This window comes from Tachyglossus aculeatus, chromosome X3 (assembly GCF_015852505.1).
Source record: "Tachyglossus aculeatus isolate mTacAcu1 chromosome X3, mTacAcu1.pri, whole genome shotgun sequence".
Taxonomy (NCBI): domain Eukaryota; kingdom Metazoa; phylum Chordata; class Mammalia; order Monotremata; family Tachyglossidae; genus Tachyglossus; species Tachyglossus aculeatus.
The window spans coordinates 10,098,850-10,121,696 of NC_052099.1; the positions used below are offsets into that span (position 1 = coordinate 10,098,850).

The 22,847-nt window shown below is 40.4% G+C and overlaps 1 protein-coding gene across 2 annotated transcripts in view; it reads right to left on the reverse strand.

Annotated features, from left to right (window-relative positions):
- Nucleotides 1-2,432: 2,432 nt before the first annotated feature.
- PJA2 (praja ring finger ubiquitin ligase 2) overlaps nt 2,433-22,847 on the reverse strand; it is a 51,460-nt gene continuing 31,045 nt past the window's right edge. For both annotated transcript variants that reach the window (XM_038770439.1, XM_038770440.1), the window contains exons 6-10: nt 21,764-21,931; nt 14,872-14,983; nt 7,185-7,299; nt 5,810-5,925; nt 2,433-3,109 (exon numbers count right to left, since the gene is read on the reverse strand). In XM_038770439.1, the coding sequence (XP_038626367.1) occupies nt 2,828-3,109; nt 5,810-5,925; nt 7,185-7,299; nt 14,872-14,983; nt 21,764-21,931 (793 nt within the window). In that variant the 3' untranslated portion in view covers nt 2,433-2,827. The remainder of the gene's footprint in view (nt 3,110-5,809; nt 5,926-7,184; nt 7,300-14,871; nt 14,984-21,763; nt 21,932-22,847) is intronic.

Consider the following 22,847-nt stretch of genomic DNA (forward strand, 5'->3'; position numbering starts at 1 on the left):
AAAAGGAGGAAATTATAGGAGGAAGTCAGCACATTCATTTTCACAAAGTACATTTGAGAATACATTTTCAACTGATCTGACCCCTACACACCCTTCACAGTGATAAAATGATATGGACAGATTAGTAGTAGTCGTAGAAGTAGAAGTTGTACATATACATAGTTGCAAAAATACTATGAATGGGCATAAATAATTATGTAAGTATTACATGAAGTATTATGACAGTCATATGCCCATTCATAGTATTTTTGCAACTATGTATATGTACAACTACTACTTTTACTACTAATACTTCACAATTTGTGAAGACAAAACGGGAATAGACAAATTGTGATCACGTTGTGGTATATTAATACAATATTAAAGCTGAAAATTTATGCATAGAAAAGGTCATGAATTGGTTAGAGTTTCACTCACAGCCATATTACACACATGCATTAATTTTTTTAATTCTGAAATGATGGTTCAAGTATTATGGTATTCAATATATACTCTGCCTGACTGTAGTATATGCAAAAGGCACAGTGTGCCGAAAAGAACTTTTGAGTTACCTAAAGTTTACATTACTTTTTATATAGTACACATCACTCACGAGGAAATTCACCTATGATTGTGTGTGTGTGACTGAATACGCAAATGCCAAACCCACAATCCCGGCCACATTGTGCACATGTCAATTCCTTGGTCCTCCTTACTTTTCATTACCCAATTACAACTGACCATACAGAATCTGTTTAGCTGATGTCATCACTTCTGCTAACATGTCCCCCCAAAGTAGTAGTGTTAAGATGGGCATATCTTCAATGCGAGAAGAATGAATTTATTTTGCACTTCACTTTTTGGATCTTAATTTGCAACTTGAGAAGCAGCGTGGCACAGCCCTGGGAGAGCAACTGGGTTCTAATCCTGGCCCCGCCACTTACCTACTGTGTGAATTTGGGCAAGTCACATGACTCTGTGCCTCAGTTTTCTCATCTGTAAAATGGAGATTAAAGCTGTGAGCCACATATGGGCTTCAGGAAACCTTCCCGGACTAAGATCTCATATTCCCACCCCTTCTGACTCTCCCATGCACCATTCAGTCATTCATTCAATCGTATTTACTGAGCACTTACGGTGTGTTTGGTTCAGAGCACTGTACTAAGCACTTGGGAAGTACAGATCGATAACATACAGAGATGATCCCTACCCAACAACGGGCTCACAGTCTAGAAGGGGTCCTTAACCCCAAAGCACTTAGGTACCTACCCAGTCCCGCAATGCTAATGTACAGATCCTGGTACTCAGTTGCTTCCTTTACCTGTAATTTATTTTAATGTCCATCTCTCCCATTAGGCTGTCAAATCCTTGAGGGCCGGGACTGTCTCCTAATTTGATTGTATCATACTCTCCCAACTGCTCAGTACAATGCTCAAGTAAGCGCTCAATAAATTCCTTCGATTGATTGAAATGGGGAGAGGTGGGAGGGTGGGAGAGCAGCAAACAGTGTAAATAATAATTTATTTTACATGCATAATTTTTTGGGATTTTTCAAAGGGTATCATGTGATATGTAAAATAGCCTTTTAAGCTTTTTCCTCAATTCAAAGGAACAGACACAATATCTTGAGTCAAACTGGCCATTTGAAGGCTTTGGAAAAGACACAACCAACTAACCAATTCATCTAAACTGTGTCAATGAATCAAGCACAATTAAGCACACTAATTGTACCATGAGTTTTATTCACCTTATCCTGAGCTAGAATAATTAAGGTACATCAATCACTTCACTGAACTGGTTATTTCATTGCATGTCTGTGCCAAAGACCAACTGTAACAAATTTTGTATTTTCTGGATTTTTCTAGTTAGGCAAGCTTTGGATGCTAGTTTGAGAATACTATTTTTCAGCGAGTATTCCAAAAATCTTACAAGCCAAATAACTTTCATGGAAATATGTATATATTAGAGGCATTTGGCACATTTCAAACATCAACCACTTGAGCACCTCTTTAAGCACTTTGATATTCATCCCACACCCACAGCACTTATGTACATATCCTAATACTAATTTCCCCATCTGTGATTGATTTTAATGCTTATCTCCCCCTCTTAATCATAAGCTCCTTGTGGGCGGAGATCAATTCTACCAACTCTGTTGTATTGTACTCTCCCAAACAATACAGTGCTCTGCACACAATAATACATTTGTTCTGGGCCTCCCCCTCCAGCCCTATTTGCAACTTATTTGATTTGATTGTAGCAGTGTTTATTTGACCACTTATTGATTCATCCGAAAGTGAGACACAGAGTAGAAACATTCCCAGAAAACTACATTGTTGTTAACATATCAAGGCTTTGATGTATTAGAAAGAAAAGAATGATTAAAAAATAAACCACCACAAGACATTTTAATTATTTTATTTCTAAAGAAAACAACTTTTTAACTACTCCCGTGGTCACAGAAACCTTCAGATTTAATGCAAATATGCAAGATTACTTAAATCACTTTTAGTGGCACTATCTTGTTTAACAATACTGTTGCTTTAAATTACACAATACTGTTTCTAAGCCTAACTTTAATAGCAAAAACTCCTAAGATTAGATTATCATACTTATAATTTAACTATTAAGCTTGTTCATGGCAGGATATTCTATTGAAGAAATCCGGTACAGCTTCTAACTCGCAGTTTACAAAACGGACTTATCTTAATCTAACTAGAGTTCAGAAAGCTCAATACTCTCTAAAACAATATAATGCCTTATAAGTAACCTATTTGTTATATATGCTAATGAACTATATTTAACCTAAACAGACCTTAATGCTTTAATTCTATATGTTGCTCTCATTTTACTGATTTCCTGTAGCCTTGGAGCCCGGAGCCTCAGAGCCAGTAGCACCAGAGGCTGTGGCGCCGGAGGCCGTGGTACCGGGGGCCATCGCGCCGGGGTCCGTGGCTCCGGAGGCCGTGGCGCCGGGGTCCCTGGATGTGCGGGACCTGTCGCTGGGGGCCACGGTGCTGGATGCCGAACCTGGAGCCTCATCATTAGCTGTGAAGGAAGTAGCAGCAGCGGCAGCTCCTCCAGAGGATTGAAGAGCAAGCACATAACGGCAAATGGGGCATGTTGCTGACTGAAGGAGAGGAAAAAGAAAAAATAAATCATCGACAAATGAACCGCAAGTAGAAGTCAAACATGTCAAAGGCTCAAATCTTTTAATCAAGGAAAAATATGTCCTATGGCAGAATAAACACCACTACAATCAGATCAAATATCTTGCAAATGGGGCTGGAGGGGGAGGCCCAGAATAAATGGATTCATAATTGTTTACCATCGCATTTGGATACTAGCCAATGAAACGGCTGTACTCTCGAACATAAGCCCTACGCTCCAGGGAAACCCTAGATTAACCTAATCGACTCCACCCTCTACCCCAAATCATTCGCTTCCAACGTAAAAAGCCCATGGAAACAGTGTTTATCTCTGTCATAGGGTTATCTTTTGTAGTGTGGAAATGTCATGGCACGTTCTTTTTCCACTCTAGTCCTAACCCAGAATATCCCTTCCCAGTAACAGCTGGTAAATATTGGGCAAGGGAAATAAGGAAACAATGTAAGCCCCAGCTATCACAAAAAAGCCCAACTAAATGATGGGGCTTCAATGCTAACTTCATCAGTGCTCTGCACACAGTAAGCGCTCAATAAATACGATTGAACGAATGATTCAAGGGAAGGAAAAGTGTATATATTTAAGGGGTAAACCAGAAAAACCAAGGTCAAAGGGTGGGCAAAAAATGGCCCTTCTTCCCCCTCCAATCCCACAGTGAGGGAGCCAAGTGTGGGCTCTAACCTTTAAAATGTTGGAAAGGTTGTGGCAATTTTTTCAACAGGGAGCATTTGCCTGGAGCACTGAGGTACCTAGAACTGCCCCACCCTGTATGGCTTTATTTACATATTTTAATGTTAATATTGAAAATTGTTTGATTTTGACATGTTCGAAGAGTTAATGCTGGAAAGCAGTGTGGCCTAGTGGAATGAGAATGGGCCTGGGAGCCAGAGGATCTGGGTTCTAAACCCCAGTCTACCACTTACCTGCTGTGTGACCTTAGGCAAGTAACTTCACTTCTCTGTGCCTCAGTTCTCTCATCTGAAAAATGGGGATTCTATACCTATTCTCCCTACTTCTTAGACTGTGAACCCCAGGTGAGACCTGATTGTCTTGCATGTACCCCAGGGCTTGGCACATAGTAAGCGCTTAATAAATACCACAATTGTAATTATTATTGTTAGTTGTTTGGCTTTACATCCTTATTGTTCTGTCTGTCCACCACATTTAAATCGTGGGGCACAAGGACTATGTGTTCGATTTATCTCAGTGTTTAATGAACATTAATAACAGTAACCATTTGCAGTGTCGGGCAACATTCAGAGATTTGAAGTTCAAAGTGCTGGGTGTTAAATTCCTTATGACAAATGCCAATCTACTGAACATTAAAATGAGAATCAGTCTTTTCTCTGGGGAGAAAGCAGCAGAAACATGAATTTCCTGTGTTTTCAATTCCATATGGTCCCAAACCATTTTGGGTCATGATTCTCCATTCTACCTGAAATCTCCTGGGAGAACGATATTGTTTCAGAGGTTCTGCACCAGGTGAAGCCAACATACAGATAGTCACCACTTGGCCAAACAGTAGGAGTTGCAAGATTGCTGCCATATTTGTGTTCCCAACAGAAAGAAAACTGGGCTGCTACTTTCAGCAAAACCCAAACAAAAGAAAGAAAAAAAATGTCTTGGCCTGGGAAGGCCATGTTATGTTATAATACAGTAATATCATACTATAAAACAAATCTATTTTAGTCAATTGCTACATATCTAAGGCACTTTAAATAGGGATAATACTATGAATTGTCTTTCGAAGTATTTTATTTTGGGGCTATAAAAGTGTAAATTTGGCACCAAAGGGTAATTTCACTAACCATTATATAAATTGTTGGGTGTTTCAAATGAGAACTTGAAAGAGAATTTTTGAACGAATGGCTCTAAGCAATTTTGATAATGTGACAGTTAACCTTCAGGTTAAATACTGATTTCTCATAAGATTTAAAAAAAAAAATCAGAGTGAACTGCCATTGAACGGCTCCAAATATAAGGAAAGAGTTTTAGTATAAATATTGTTAAAATGTTTTGTTTAGGATTAACTTTATGACACATTTCCATTTTAATTAGATTCATACATCATTTAGTCATATTTTAAATTCAAAAAGATTGAGATCTGTATCATTCCACTTAAATCTCTACACTCTGGAGAGTTCATATTGATGTTTTATTTTTTGCCTGAAGGAATAGAAATTGAGACGGCTAATAATATTTAAACTTCAGATAATGGTGCAAAATAATTGAAGGGAGACCCTTCAGAAGAGATAGGAACTTCGACTCGTTCAATGGGGTGAAATTAAGCCTGAGCCTTGTCAAGTGACTGACCAGCTTTCAGAGCAGAACTGCAAAAGCATACCCTAACTCCCAAATACCCTGTCAGGTGTAGTGAAGGCCTTGAATGATTTAGAAAGAAATCCATATTTATACTCCTAAAGGGGTGCAATGTTGACAATACTAGGTGCAAGAAATCTTGAATTTTCACATTTTAAACATATTCAACTTTCTCCTCTTTTTCCTAGGTTCATTCAACTAATATAACTGGTAAATGGAGACTATGAAGGCAATGCATTTCCATCATGGATCAAATTGATTATGTTTATAAAGGAACCATTCCCACCTTCAGATGATTTGTCCGGCTGCTTAACTAATCAAAAAGGGAAGAAAAGGTAAAACACACCTTTTGTAACCATATAATGAGGCATGCCTTGTGAAAGTAATGGCTACAGGGTAACTTCGTTATGACATCATTTTCAACAAACTCTTGGCAGCATATAGTACAGCACAGCTCCATAGCTACAGGCAGAGAAAAAGAAAACATTGATGAATGTGCATTCCTGAAAAGATAATTTTAATAAATTTGAAAATGAAAAAAAGCTCCCCATTACCTTGAAGTTGGTGGCAATTTATGGTACTATGGTACAGTCTTCTAGACTGTGAGCCCGTTGTTGGGTAGGGACCATCTCTAGATGTTGCCAACTTGTACTTCCCAAGCGCTTAGTACAGTGCTCTGCAATCAATCGTATTTATTGAGCGCTTACTGTGTGCAGAGCACTGTATTAAGCACTTGGGAAGTACAAGTTGGCAACATATAGAGACGGTCCCTACCCAACAGTGGGCTCACAGTCTAGAAGGGGGAGACAGAGAACAAAACATATTAACAAAATAAAATAGAATAGATATGGACAAGTAAAATAAATAGAGTAATAAATACGTACAAACATATATACATATATACAGGTGCTGTGGGGAAGGGAAGGAGGTAAGGACGGGGGGATGGGGAGGGGGACAGCAAGGAGGGGTCTCAGTCTGGAAAGGCCTCCTGGAGGAAGTGAGCTCTCAGTAGGGCCTTGAAGGGAGGAAGAGAGCTAGCTTGGCGGATGTGCGGAGGGAAGGCATTCCAGGCCAGGGGGATGACATGGGCCGGGGGTCGACGGCGGGACAGGCGAGAACGAGGCATGGTGAGGAGATTAGCGGCAGAGGAGCGGAGGGTGCAGGGTGGGCTGTAGAAGGAGAGAAGGGAGGTGAGGTAAGAGGGGGCGAGGTGGTGGAGAGCCTTGAAGCTGAGGGTGAGGAGTTTCTGCCTGATGCGTAAGTTGATTGGTAGCCACTGGAGATTTTTGAGGAGGGGAGTAACATGCCCAGAGCGTTTCTGGATAAAGACAATCCAGGCAGTGGCGTGAAGTATGGATTGAAGTGGGGAGAGACAAGAGGATGGGAGATCGGAGAGGAGGCTGATACAGTAGTCCAGACGGGATAGGATGAGAGCTTGAACGAGCAGGTAAGCGCTCAATAAATACGATTGAATGAATGAATGAATACTAACCCTAGCAGAAATGAACTTCTGCAAAAAGAGTGCTCTATCTGCCTCTGACAAGCTAGCTTTAGCCCCAAATTCTACTCAAATGTACTGTCACATTATCTTCAACAACTAAATTCTATTACAAAATTGTAACTGTTATAACGTTTCTGATGTTAGCCATATTTAAATGAAGCACAAGATTGATGGTAGCAGTGACCCACTGTATATTCTCTGGAACCCATTTTTCTCATACCCATTTGCTCTGCTTTAACAATGATCTCTGGGAGCAAGTTGAGGCTTTCTCGGCTGGCTGGTGGACAAGTCTGTTCCCCTTCACTTATCAGATGCTCCAAATGAGCCACAGCAGCCTAAGATGGAAAAAATTAGTTATTCACTCATAAGTGAGAGCTCAATAAGTACAATTGAATGAATACCAAATGGAAACCCGACCAGTAATTCAAAAAGAGAAGATTGGCTGGTAATTTCCTAGATAATAAGCAGTGTGTAACCTAAAGGAAGGTGCCAATAAGCTACACAAGCATACCCCCTCTCCCCCCAAACACCCTCACACCAATACCAAAAAACACCCAAACCACTTACCTGCTAGGCTCACACTCTAGTCCTCCAATGAAAGCTAAGGTGGGAACCAAATAGAAGTAGTGGCCCTGGGTTTTTTACCCATTCCCCCCTTCAATCAAAAATAGTGAGAATAACTCTTCCTCATCTGGAATGCTTACTGAGAAAGAGATTTTTTTTTTTTTTTTTTTTTTTGTGTGTGTGTGTAGGTGGGGGACAGGGTGGGGAAATTACTTGCTTGCTGATGTATGGTCATGTTCAGCTCAACCTCTGACCAGTAGAAAAATAAATTAGGTTAATGTGTTAGCATACTCAGTGGTCATACTGCAAACCAGAACCAGGCATCCCAATTTGCTACAGATGAAGAGATTAGGGCTGAAATTGAAGCTGCTTAAAAGATCTGAGTTAAATGCAATGGTTTTCCAAAGATTTTGATCTCAAAATCAAGAAGTGGCCTGCTCTGCAAAGTCTCGCTCTGAAACGCTTAATACTTGTGTAATGGATAAAAAAAGCTGCTGATGTGAAAACTAAAAGCCTCCTTTATGGTTGAAAAGTGATTTGCTTTTCCCCGCTCCTCAAACATTTGAAGAAAAACAAATTGACAGAACTTTTTTTGAAAAATGTCAGCCAAGAGAATATGGAAAAATTCTACTCTATTCCCCAGTATATTATATGCAAAAAAACTAACAGTTTAAACTCTCCTTAAGCCTGAATGGCTTGTGCTTGTGGGATTTCCTGGAGGAAAAAAAAATCAATATGGTAATAAATGGGAGTTCCCTTTTGGAAAGGAGACCATCATACCTGACCTTTCCCATACATAGTTTATTCCCTATATTAAAATAGTGTATCCATTTTACTATACAGTCACTGGAGAATAGGCCAAAAAGTCAGAACCGACCTACAGTCATGCTTCAAGTTTTCTGAAATTCAGGAATTTGATTATGGGTAAAATTTTGGGCTACATTCTTCAGTTGACCTAATCCTTTGTTCCTCTTTCAAATTTTTTGTAAATTCAAAAATTGTAAATTTTAAAATTGAAGATCCCTCCTGATTTTATCTATTAAAAAAACATGGCTTTTTGTAGGATCCTGCAGCCTCGCGAGATTTTAAAAGCCTTGAGCACTGTACTTGGCACTTGGGAGAATATATTACAACAGAGTTGGTAGACACGATCCCGAATTGATGTAATTATTTGGGGTAATCAAAACATAGAAAAATATCAAACTGGAAGGAAGAAAGATGGGAGAACAAGTTGAATGTTAGTTGAACACCAGTCTCTTCTCAATTCTGTTCGGTTCAACCTCCCCTTATTCTCCCTAGCTTTGATGAGACTACAGCTTGCTGTTGCTGACAATATTAGCCAAGCCTGGTTAGTTCAGGATTATTAACTCCTGGATTTCATCAGTATCAGGGCTGTATGATGCTGAGTAACAGCAAAAAAACTCAACAACCTCCCCCCCCCAAAAAAAAAAACAAAACAAATGATTAGTAATTCTGGAAGATCCTTTTAAAGCTTCTCCACTTCTGTTACAAGGCCACTTCAGCCAACCAATCAATGGTCTTCATTTCCCTGCTTCTCCCCTTTAGTATATCAAATACTCCGGTGCCCAACTCTGGTTCCTTGTGTTCCATTCAGAACACATCACTCCCTTCCTAAAAACTTCCAATAGCTAGCCCTTTCTCTCTGAATCAAACAGAAATCCCCAACCACTGGATTTAAGGCTCTACACCAGCTGTCTCCTTCTTACTTCTTTCCACTCCCTTCTTCTCCTATGTGTACCCATCTCACATTCTTCACTCCTCTCAACTACCCAGCTCAGCTTCTCAACTCCTCAGTCTCCAACTCACTGTGTATACCTTTCCCTTTGCATGGAACTCTTTACTCCCCATAAAGTCTGCTCCTCTGGGGGAAAAAGAAACAAAACCCTCCTTCAGAGGGCACTGCCTATCTAGTCACCACCCCATGATCAGCCATTTCCTTGCCTTTTTGTTTTTACCAGTATTTTCTGTTTCCTCCTTTTTCTAACCCATTATATCTATACCATCTGTAGTCTGTCTCCCCAATTAGATTGTAAGCTCCTTGAAGGACATGGGCTGTGTCTTCAACTTTAATTGTATGCTTTAAAGAGCCTATTCAGTGCTCTGCACTCCATAGGACTCAATAAATGCGGATAATGAAGACGTAGGGTCACTGGTCCTCTATCAGGGCATAAATTGACTTTAAATTGAAATCAAAGTTCAAACTATCATTCCTTTTGACTTTGAATATTTATTATTTTAAGATTTTATATTATGCCTGGAATTACAGTAGACACATAAGATTCATTTTGTGGGTGTGCCTTTCTGGGTTGGTTATAAAAGTGCACCAGGCCTTATTTTTCTTATCTTCCCTCCCCTAACTATTCCCCTTGTTTTGAACTGTTTTACTTTTCTGTTTTGATAAGCACTTGACAGTAAATTATCTTCAATATTTGCTCTAGCAACATTGTGAAATGTCCATACAACTTTAAATGATATTAGTGAAGAAAAGAATGAGTCTTTTATGGGTGATTTATTTTACCAGAATCAAATCAGGTGGAAAAGAATCCAGAAAAAAAAATATCAATCTGACTATGCTTGATTCTTAGCAGAAAAGAAAATCCTGGTTTATTAAACTGAAGAACAAACAACACAAGTATATATTCTTGTCAAACATTGGTATAAAGAAAAAGAAAACCTGAATAAAGATGGTGGCTATGAAAGTCATCTCATTTAGTCTGGTTAGGGTATTAAATAATTTAAAACAGCAGGTACTTATTGAAAAGGAAAGAGTTGGCAGTATATGTGCAACTTAAATCACTGAAAAATGAAATATTGTATATGAAGGGAAGACAAGTAAGCTTTAGCAAAAATTGGTTTGGGCAAATGGGGTTCTCAAATATAGCTGCTATGATTGGTATAAAAGGGAAGAAATAGGGTTTAAGAGGGAATTTCACGGAATTCAAGCCCAGTGTCAAATGTTTAAGAAATAGTTTTGTTTTTTTCCTTAAATGGTATTTGTTAAGCATTTACTATGTGCCAGGCACTGTTCTAAGTGCTGGGGTAGCTACAAGTTGATCAGGTTGGACACAGTACCAGTCCCACATGGAGCTCACAGTCTTAATCCCCATTTTACAGATTAGGTAACTGAGGCACAGAAGTTAGGTGACTTCCCCAAGGTCATACAGCAGACAAGTGACAGAGCTGGGATTAGAACCCAGATCCTTCTGACTCCCAGGCCTGTGCTCTATCCACTAGGGCATGCTGCTTCTCTGAAGTGAGTTGGTTCAGGAGGCTTTGCATAGGGTATATTCTTAGAGCGAATTCAAGCTCTACGTGGTGGGGACAGGGATCCAGAAGGGAAAGGGAAGAACTCAGCTGCCATCAGGAGGCAGCTGTGCCATGGCACAGGAGGAGGGAGGTGGAAGTCAACTGTCCTATCAGCCCAAGCCAATGACCCTCATTCTTCCCTACCTTCTTTATTGTTTCCTGAGCAGCACTTTATGCGGGATGAAGATGGGCCAAAATAAAAGGCTGTGCCAGAAGCTCAAAAACAATCTAGCACAGCTCTTCTTGATACCAAGCAGAATGATAGAAATGGGTCAGACTCAACCAAATTTTAGGACTAGCTAAATACGGAAAGGGAAAGAAGCAGACGGTTAGGTCTGGAAATCAGGCAAGAAAGCCATTGCTGAGAAGAACACCTTGCCACAAGAAAATGTGTTTTCCACTTGCACAAAGGATTTGGTTTCAGTGCAGCAAGGAAAAGAATCATTTAAACACTGTAAGCTCATCCCTTAGACTGTAAGCTCATCACGGACAATACTCTATTGCATTGTTCTCTGCACATGGTATGCCCTCAATAAATACCATTCACTGATTGATCAAACGGAAGATAGCAAAGAATGAAAAAGACCTTGGGGAAAGAGGCCATGAAAATTGAATGGACAAATAAAAGTGTGGAAATTGAGATACTTTAAACCCAATAGGAAAATTTGGTGGCATACAAACACTTGACAGTGTTAACTGCTATGCTGGGGAAAACATTTGCTGAAAAACAGTGGGTCAGAGCCCTAATGAACAATAGCCTGTAAGACCAATTTAAAAAACTGAATATTTAAGCTTCTAAATTGGATTTTTCCTGGGGAGTTGTAAACTTTGAATAATAATTTCTTCATAAAGAAAATAAGCCAACTGTAGAATTTTTTTCTTGTGAATAAAACTGCATCTCAATAGTCATTCAACCACAAAACAACTCCTAAGTTGTGTTGAAGAAGAGAATTTGTTTTGCTTGATTTACATAAAAATTGCACATCATTTTTATCTAGCATTTATTCATAATGAATGGGAGGCAACTTTGTTTTAAATGCTATTTTGAACTTAATAGATGAAGTGTGCACTTGGTACTTTAAGAAGCTACTGCAGACCATTGCTTTGCTTTCACATTTTTATCAACCCTCTGATCAAGTGCCAAATTGTAAACATTACTGACAACATTTATTTTAAATGTCAAGGTTTATCACTGGCCATACGAGGAGGCACTCAACCCTGAACTGCATTAAATAGATTTCATTATTGACAGTGGATACAACTTTAGAAGCCCTGATGCAATTAAGGAGAACAGCAGAAGAAATCTCTGAAAAAAAAAAAACCAGGAAGAGCTCCTGGTGACTTGCCTACCAGGTGCTAAGGTAGCAGATCTACAAACCTTCTAGACAGATTTGATATTTATATATTTGATAGGTGCAAATATATCTATCTGTATGACATCTTGATCTGCCAGGTGTTACCATAATTGAGTTTTTTTAACATAATGTGCCCACCCCTTTAATGCCTAAAGCTATTCCTTGGGAGTGAGTTAGGTATTTGGGGAGAAGCATTACCCCTTTTGAATTAGTTTAGCCCATTGCTGCCTGTCGTACTCACTCATTGCACTCTATGCCCTAGTGCAAACACAACTGTCAGGGACAACACAGTGCAAGTGGTGCTGTGCCAACCAGTAAGTACAATTGTAATCCATTCCTTCATGCAAGTTTTCATTCCCGGAGTATTTATGACATCCAGCCACTTGAGGTTTGCCTGCACTGTGTCTTAAAAGCATTTCCACCCTGTTCCACCCTACAAACCTTCTAGACAGATTATTGGAGGGGACAAGAGAGGATCTGGTAATCATGGTACATGTTGGGACAAATGGCACAGGAAAGATATAGCAGAGAGAGCCTGGAAGCCAAACTGAGGTTGCTAGGTAGGAGAATTAAAAATCCAGGACCTCAATGGGAATGCTCCCTGAAATGCTGCTGGTTCCATGTTCGGAGCCCCAGAGTTTCAATGCATGGCTGAGAAAATGGTGCAGAGTAGAAGGATCTAGATACATAAGGAACTGGGGGACCTTTTGATGGGGGTGGAACTTGTTCAGAACCCAAATGACTTCAAACTACTATCATTAAAAAACTAAAAGGAAGGAAGAGACTCAAAAGAGCTTGAGGAAATAGTGAATGTGGAAATGCATAAGACACGAATTGCTACTGTGGAGGAAATCAAATGGAACATTTGAGGAACATGAAGGTAGATATAGACAGGTCATGAAACAGGGAAATCATGCATTTGTTGAAATCAGCCAAAAAAAAAAAGCAAAGCCAAAATATACCGGTGTTTAAATGCTAATGCTAGACGTCTATCAAATTAAATGGGTAAATTGGAATGCTTGATGGCTAAAGAGGAACTTGTAATAATTGTCATCTCTATGAAGTACTGATCAGTCATGCATTGATCTGGTCAGCCACCCTTGCACCCACTATTAAAAGAAAAAAAATCTCACTCTGGGCAGTGTCAGCTGTCAGCTTTGAACCTGAAGCATTGGGGTACATGTGACATACCTCAATACCCTGGTAATGTGTGCACTTTAGCAGAAGCATTAACTCTTTCAGACTACTAGTGAAGGTTTAGTGTACAGCTGAAAAGTATGCTGAATGGATATCCAATTTGTAGAGCAATTCCATCCATGCTACTGCTGCGCCATACTTAGCAGAAAGCATCACAAACAATGAGGCCTTGGAACAGTGTTAGTCTGTCGGCACAAGGCAATACTACTGCATTCCCTCTTGGCTGGGAAGGACATTGGAGGAGGAATGAATGATAGCAAACTACCAAACCACTGCTCTCTAGTGAGCTGAAATAGGGTAACCAAAAACAGGGTGGAAATGCTTTTAAGACACAGTGCAGGCAAACCTCAAGTGGCTGGATGTCATAAATACTCCGGGAATAAAAACTTGCATGAAGGAATGGATTACAATTGTACTTACTGGTTGGCACAGCACCACTTGCACTGTGTTGTCCCTGACAGTTGTGTTTGCACTAGGGCATACAGTGCAATGAGTGAGTACGACAGGCAGCAATGGGCTAAACTAATTCAAAAGGGGTAATGCTTCTCCCCAAATACCTAACTCACTCCCAAGGAATAGCTTTAGGCATTAGAGGGGTGGGCACATTATGTTAAAAAACTCAATTATGATAACACCTGGCAGATCAAGATGTCATACAGATGGATATATTTGCACCTATCAAAGCATCCGGCAACACCATTCATTATCATGTCATACCTCTGAACCAGGTGACCAAGTAGTAGTAGTAGTACAGATGGTGAAGCAGACAGGTTTACTACAGTAGAAACAGTTAGTTGGCCCAAATCCAAAATACACGCATGAATGATAATTGATTATTTCCCAAATCTAGTCAGCCTCCTAGACTGTAACTTTTTGCTTTTGGAAGTGGCAAAATTGAACAGCCAAGAGGATACTGTGCCTAACCATATTTAAACTGTGAGCCCCATGAGGGACAGGGACGGTCTCTACCTGATCATTTTGTACCAACCCCAGTGCTTGGCATATAATAAGTGCTTAACAAGTATAATAATAAAGATGATGATGGCATTTGTTAAGCGCTTACTATGTGTGAGGCACTGTTCTATGCGGTGAATAGTAATAATGATAGTAATAACAGTGGTGTTTGTTAAGCGCTTACTAGGCACCAAGCACTGTACTAAGCACTTGGGTGGATACAAGCAAATTGGGTTGGACACAGTCCCCGTCCCACGTGGGGCTCACAGTCTCAATCCCCGAGGCAAAGGCAAGTGAAGTGACTTGCCCAAGGTCACCCAGGAGAGCCAGGATTAGAACCCAGGACCTTCTGGCACCCAGGGCCATGCCTTGAGGTCAGAAATCACGACTACTAACTTTCGTACTCTCCCAAACACTTGGCAGAGTGTTCTTCCCACAGCAGGCACTCAAACATCATTCACTGATTGATCATTTTTCTCACATGCACAAAAATCTGAGTTAAAGAAGTACCTCCATAGCTTGGTTCAGGTGCTCTTGCACTGTCACATAGTTGAGAATGTCCGACTCCTCAGGAAAAAAGGTGGGGATAATTCCATATCTGCTTTCATATTCATCCAAGAGCCTAAAAAGACATTTCAGGAAATAATTTCATCTGGCAGTGGTATTAACAACCTCTAGGGAGAAAACTCTAAAACCTTGAAAAAAAGTGAAAAGGCCAGCCCAAAACAGTACCATGAACCCAAGGGGGGGCCCCTCAATACAAGTATGTTTGATGAAAACTTACTTGGGCCAAGTACCTCCTATCCTGCCATCATCTTGGCTCTTAGAAGAGCTGAGGAAACTTGCAACTCTGATATTTGCCTTGGGCTGAAAGGTGGATGCCGGGGAGGAAGGGAGGTTAGACTGCAAACTGCTAGACTGCTTTTGGGCAACTAAGTCAAGGGAAACTTCATTCCTGAGATCTGTCCCTTGACCGCTTGCTCCTAGATCAATGCACCATCACCAGCAGCAGCCTGAAGCTGCAGTTTTCAAACTTCACACCCCCTTGAAGATCAGCATAAATTATAGTTAGGCAGCATGGCTATATTTAAACAGTAGTGCAGCAGTTCTATCACCTAAGCAGTTTATTCCCACACACTGCAACTTTGTCTTTCATCAAGCGAGCGTAGCACGGTGCTCTGCACACAGCAGACACTCAACAAAATCATTCATCGATTAGTTGTAAGGTACTGGTATTTACTGAGAACCCACTGAGTGCAATGCACTGTATTAAGCACAACAAAAACAGGAGATATGTTTCCTCCCACAAGCAGCTTCCATTCTAACAGGGGAGATGTTAACATGTCCAAGACTGAACTCCTTGTCTTCCCTCCCAAACCCTGCCCTCTCCCTGACTTTCCCATCACTGTTGATGGCACTACCATCCTTCCCGTCTCACAAGCCCGCAAACTTGGTGTCATCCTCGACTCCGCTCTCTCATTCACCCCTCACATCCAAACCATCACCAATACCTGCCGGTCTTACCTCCGCAACATTGCCAAGATCCGCCCTTCCCTCTCCATCCAAACTGCTACCCTGCTTGTTCAAGCTCTCATCCTATCCCGTCTGGATTACTGTATCAGCCTCCTCTCCAATCTCCCATCCTCCTGTCTCTCCCCTCTTCAATCCATTCTTCACGCCGCTGCCTAGACTGTCTTTGTCCAGAAACACTCTGGGCATGTTACTCCCCTCCTCAAAAATCTCCAGTGGCTACCAATCAACTTACACATCAGGCAGAAACTCCTCACCCTCAGCTTCAAGGCTCTCCATTACCTCGCCCCCTCCTACCTCACCTCCCTTCTCTCCTTCTACAGCCCAGCCCGCACCCTCCGCCACTAATCTCACCATGCATCATTCTCGCCTGTCCCACCGTTGACCCCTGGCCCACGTCATCCCCCAGGCCTGGAATGCCCTCCCTCCGCACATCCACCAAGCTAGCTCTCTTCCTTCCTTCAGGGCCCTACTGAGAGCTCACCTCCTCCAGGAGGCCTTCCCAGACTGAGCCCCCTCCTTCCTCTTCCCTTCCTCCCCCTCTCCATCCCCCTGCCTTACCTCCTTCCCCTCCCCACAGCACCTGTATATATGTATACGTGTTTGTATGTATTTATTACTCTATTTTATTTGTACATATTTATTTTATTTTGTTAATATGTTTTGTTTTGTTCTCTGTCTCTCCCTCCTAGACTGTGAGCCCACTGTTGGGTAGGGACCATCTCTATATGTTGCCAACTTGTACTTCCCAAGCGCTTAGTACTGTGTGCTCTGCACACAGTAAGCGCTCAATAAATACGATTGAATGAATGAAATGGACGTACAAAAAGTATACGAATGATTAATCAATAAACACATCGACTACAGTCGAGCATACATATGAACGTAAATATGTTAGTGGCTCGAAGGAGCTGATGGGTTGCTCTATTTTGGTGTGTGGGGAGTTATTTGGGGAAAGCTTGTTAGAGGAGGTGGGCTTTTAGAAGGGCTTTGAATGTGGTGAGAGCTGTGACCTGATGGATACAGTTGGGGGAGTCAGCTCCAGGCTGGTGGACCAGTGTGAGCAAGGGGACGGAGGTGGAAGAGTCGAGAAAGAGATCGAGCTAGAAGGTTGGGAGGAGCAAAGGGGAACTGTGAGGAGGAATGCATGAAGAGACGGTAGAGGGCCTTGAAGTGGAACGTGAGTGGTTTGTGCTTTCTGTGGTGAGATGTGGGAAGCCTCCCCTAGAGTCATGTCATCCTTCTGATGTATTTTCCCAAGCGCTTTGTGCACAGCACTGTAGGTGCTCAATAAATACTATTGTTTGGTGATTCCCAAGCACTTAGTACAGTGCTCTGCACACAGGAAGAGCTCAATAAATGATTGAATGAATGAATGATTCAAATCAATCAATGCACAGTAAGTGCAAGACACTATACTAAGCACTTGGGAGAGTACAATACAACAGAGTTGTTAGATACATTCCATGTCCACAATGACCTTATTGACTAGAGGGATATTGCAGTGCACGACAACAGAATAACTGTACAAATCATATTGTAACTGGACTCTTTATCTGATCTATTTTAATCTCTATGACCTTTTAGCCAAAACAAATGTTCAAGCTAGTTTACGGTATCTGGGGTTTATAAGTAAGACACTAGATAGTCTTTGACTAAAGCTCTTTCAAGCAAAGGCAATGGTGCTTGCAATGGTTCTTAATAATAATAATAATAATAATAATAAAAATAATAATGCTATTTGTTAAGTGGTTACTATGTTCCAAGCACTATACTAAGCGCTGGGGTAAACACAAGATAATCAGGTCCCTCAAGGGGCTCACAGTCTAAGTAGGAGGGAGAACAGGTATTGAATTCCCATTTTGTAAATAAGGGAACTGAGGCAGAGAGAAGCTAAATGACTTGCCCAAGGTCACAGTGCAGGTACGTGGCAAAGCCAGGATTAAAAGCCAGGTCCTCTGAGTTCCAGGCCCATGTTCTTTCCACTAGGCCACACTGCTTTTTTAAAAGCACTCTTTCAGCTTTACAATGCATCAATTTCAATATTAGCCTCCTTTCATGGCACTAGGCCTGGAGGCAGGTTGGTGGGTGGATAGAAGGAATACATAGGAGCCACAGAGAAATGGAGAAACAATTTTAAACTTTCCCTCCCATGGATCTAGGAACCTCCATGACTCAGGATAAATAAATGCATTAATGTAGCTAATTACTCATTTGTAATTGAGCAGATAATAATGCTGGTACTTAATAAGCACTTCCTATGTAAGAAGCACCTTGGTAGACACTGGGGGAGTACAAGATAATCAGACAAGACATAGTCCCTATCCCACACTAGGCTCACAGGGAGGGAAAAGAGGTACTTAATCCCAATTCATACAGATGAGGAAATTGGGGCACAAAGATGTTAAGTGACCTTCCAAGTTCCCACAGCAGGCAAGTGGCCGAGATGGGATTAGAACTTGGTCTCCTGATTCCCAGTTCCATGCTTTCCCGTAGGCCACCCAGGTGGGTAATTATGGTAAAAACAGGGTATCTGATCTCAGTTCAGGAACCAATCCCTCACTCAAAACATTGTTTCTTTGGGAAACCTGGTTCCGACTAAACAAACTGTGTCGGAAGTCTGAAGATCACTGTGATACTTGAATCTCAGGTATTCATAATTTCCTATCTTCAAATACAACTGAATGAATGAATTCAGCAAAAGGAGACATACACACAGTCTATGAATTCTGAATTGTATAAGTTCATGCCTTAAGTCTAAAATGTGGAGGCAACCTCAGAAAAATTTTCAGACAAAGTCAATGTATCTTGAGGAAATTGATTCTTACCCGGGAATTTCTTTGGTAGTTTTTACATGCCAGGTAACTAAAATATTATGAGTAGTGCATACACACTCAGTTTGGGTATCACGTGTTCTTTTCACTAAGTGTTTTGGCTAGAACACTGTTAGAGAATTAGGGAGGCTTGTCCAAACTGACGAGCCTTTTTAGATAACAGCAGGCCACGGTGTTGGAAGAAATGTTTTGTGTGGATGCACACGTGCGTAAGCACTAGATCACAAGCTTTCTTAATGCTGGGTTTTGCAAAAACACACCTCCTATGTCATAGAACTGGGTACATTCCAACTCTAGAGGGAAACTTACCTTAATCATCCTTTGCCTAAATATACAAGCCCAACAAGTCTGTGCTTTCCAAGTGTTTCTTGTTTCATTTGAAATATTTTGATAAAAATTATATCAACATTTCTGGGAAGCCATTTGATAGTTTAACAGTTCTCAATGTCAATACTTTTCCCAACATTTACATATTGAAATTAGTAAGTGTGACTATAATTATACATTCATTATCATTGGCTCTGGAACAGGAAACTAACAAATTACATTTAAATGTATGGGAAATTACTTTTCCAAATATGATGGTACACAATACACCCACATTTTTGAGGACTATACTTATGTATCCTGGGGTATACATATGTAAAAATGAGAAGCAGTGTTGCCTAGTGAAAAGAGCATAGGACCTAGGTTCTAATCCCAGTTCTGCCATGTACCTGCTGTGCAACTTGGGCAAGTCACTTAACTTCTCTGTGTCTCAGTTCCCTCATCTGCAAAGTGGGGATTCAATGCCTGTTCTCCCTCCTAGACTGCGAGCCCCATGTGGGACCTGATTATCTTCTATCTACCCCAGCACTTAGTACAGTTGCCAACTTGTACTTCCCAAGCGCTTAGTACAGTGCTCTGCACACAGTAAGCGCTCAATAAATACAATTGAATGAATGAATACAGTGCTTGCACATAGTAAGTACTTAAATACCACAATATTATTATGCCTGTACAGTATCAGTGCAGGATAGAAATTGAACTCTTGTCAGTTTCAGCAAAATTTCTATTAACTGCCCATCACGATTTCAAATGTGGACAGTGGCCTGAACCTTCTTTCCTTGGATTGTGGATTAGCCAGCAAATTAATTGTGGTAAAATTAAAATGGAATAAAAATATATGATTGCATTATTTTAGAATCCACATAAATTCCAGAATATCAGACAACCTCCTAGGAAGTTTTTCACCCTAAGAGCATGTGAATGAACTGTCTATTCATTTGACAGTCGCTTACCAGTGAAAATACAATGCTTTGGTGTGTTCACAGTCAGGTTTCTATTGTTACTATTCTCATTTTGTAGTTTTATTTCTAGCCTGAAGGTGGTGACAGTAGGGTTTTGCCAAACACTGAATCATGAAAATTTGGCTTAGCCTAATTTTCAAAGAAAACGATGCTCTGATTGTCAGTTATTAAAATCAATTTCTCTGTGAGATCAGACCATAAACAGTGATGAATGGCAACACCCAAACTACATGTATTAATTCCTCCCCTCGATCTCCCTGGACAACTCCTTTGGAATCTCTTTTCCAGATGCCTGTTCTTTACCACTTCAAATAGGGGAATGCCACTCTAAACTCAGACAGACACACAAAAATACATATCTGAGCATGCAGCCAGAACTCGGAAAGCAACTCCTTTCACTGTCTCACAGCTTGTCCTTTTTTTTTTTTTTTTTTTAAATTAGCCAAGCAGATTGATCTCCTTTGGAAAATGTTGTAATGAAAAAAACCCAAGGGCTTCACAAGTCAGCAGTTTTATACATTCATAATTATAGTTCTGAATTCTTTATTAAAAACCATATGGGCTGCCCTGTAGTCTAGAATTTAATAAGGAACTCCTATGAAGTATTCAGCAGAGATTTATTCTGTAATTATTGTGTAACCATGCCTGCTAAATAGCTATTTATCATACAAGAGATTAAATTACAAAGTGAAATAGATAAGGTTCTGCCATCAATGTTCAAAATATACTACACAGCATGGCATATTCTTCCACAATTTGTTACATATCAGGAAAGAAAAATCTATAATACTGTATATTTCTCTATATCTGTGTAAAGATATAACTATATAAATATATATAAAAAGATACATCTATATATACATGGGTGTGTGTGTGTGTGTGTGTGTGTGTGTGTGTGAAATTGACCTGCCCTTTTGAAAACTCAGAATGACAAAGTAACCTTGGACAGCAGATCTTTAACCCCACAGGGGGGAATTCAGGCTCCTTAAAATAGTATATTATCATATTTTCCCTGACAGGTGAAATGATTGAAAGACTGATTTTTCAATACAAGTAGTAGTTAGCTGTGGAATGTTCTGAAGTTCCCTTTTTGAAGAAATCATGATAAAAGTGTACAGTTCAGCTTTACGTGGACATAGATTAGCATTTGCCAGCCCACTTAAACTCTTTTAAGCCATTCCCTCCCAAAGGAAAAGACAAACTTGTAAAACAAATACAGTGAACAAGTTTTATCATTCTGTGGCATAAATTCTTACTTGAGTTGGTCACTGCTGCTACCTAAACAAAACAAATGCAAATCTAAGATATATAATCCATTACTGATATTTCTGTCCATTTACTGTACTTACAACAACAGGAATCATTTTCCCTTTGGTTTCGTTGTTATTATAAGCCCCCCGTGGGCAGGGAATATGTCTACCAACTCTGTTATGTTGTACTCCCCTAAGTGCTTACTACAGTGCTTTGCACACAGTAAGTGCTCAATAAATACCATTGATTGATTGCTTGTGGCAGGAAAATTAAGTTTTAACAAGCTATTGAACATCATAAAATAAAACCAAACAGTTCATTGCTTTGTGAATGACCTTGGTTGCCCAAGGCTCACTGGGTTTTTGCATTTCTAATTTCAATTGTTTCAGCATTTTGGGGACTGTACTATCATCCCTACTTGAAAGATGAGGAAATGGAGGCATATAGGAGGAAAGTGATCAGCCTGGAAAGGAATTGAGATAGAGAGACAATATGTACCTCCACTCCAAATCAAAATCGTCACCAAAACTGATGTCATCTTCAAAGTCGTCATCCCCCCAAAATTCTCCTATGATGGAGGAGCCACTTTCATCTTCGATATTACTTGCTGCTGCTTCAAAGCTAGGCAGCATAGTCAATTCAACGTCTTCCAATGAGATCCGGAGCCTTAGGTTTTAGAGAGGAAAAAAACCTAATATCAAATTCATTGAAAAATGAAGAAACATTTAAGGAAATGCTTACATTCAAAAATAGTTCTTTGTACTATATTTTGCTTTTTATTCTCTTCCTAATTGTAACATTTTCCCCTCTCAGGGTTGCACCTGTAGAGTTTCCAGTACTCTACCAGTCTCGACTACGGGAGGGAGAGTCAAGCAAAGGCCTACCCATTCCATTCCAAGCTTGGGCAGTGGTTGGTGAGTGAAGGGCCATCTGCTACAAGTCAAAACTCACCTGTGCTGGGCACAGAGAGTCAAGGGCAGAGACTCAAGTTAACTGCGTGGAAGGAGGTAATGGTAAACCACTTCCGTATTTTTACCAAGAAAGCTCTATGTATACACTACCGGAACAATTGCAGATGGAAGTGGGGTGTTTGGGGAGAGATGCGTCTACGGTGTCGCTATGGGTCGGACATGACTCGACAGTATAAGACATGACAATTGTAACATTTAGGGGCTTTCTTTTTCTTCTTCAACATCATAGCTACATTCAGTTAATTCTCTAATATCCAAGGACTGAAACATCTGTTTTTCCCTTTTTGCAGGGAAAGGAAGAGGTGAAATTTTGATTTATTTAGCTCTTTGTTAGAGAGATTGGTGGGAAGAAAAGTGTAAACCAAGTTTACCAAAATGTGGTTTTTAGGGGACACAAAAGGTTTGCCCTACTAAATTCAAAACTCCACTGTACTCTCCCAAGTGCTTAGTACAGTGCTCTGCACAGCTTAGGTGCTCAATCAATTGTATCTGTGTGTTTTTACTGTATGCAGAGCACTGTACTAAGCATAAATACTGTTCACAATTCAGCTAAATTCAGAGGGAAATAAAGAAGCAGCATCTTTTCTGTAAAGTGCTTTAAGGTTTTAATA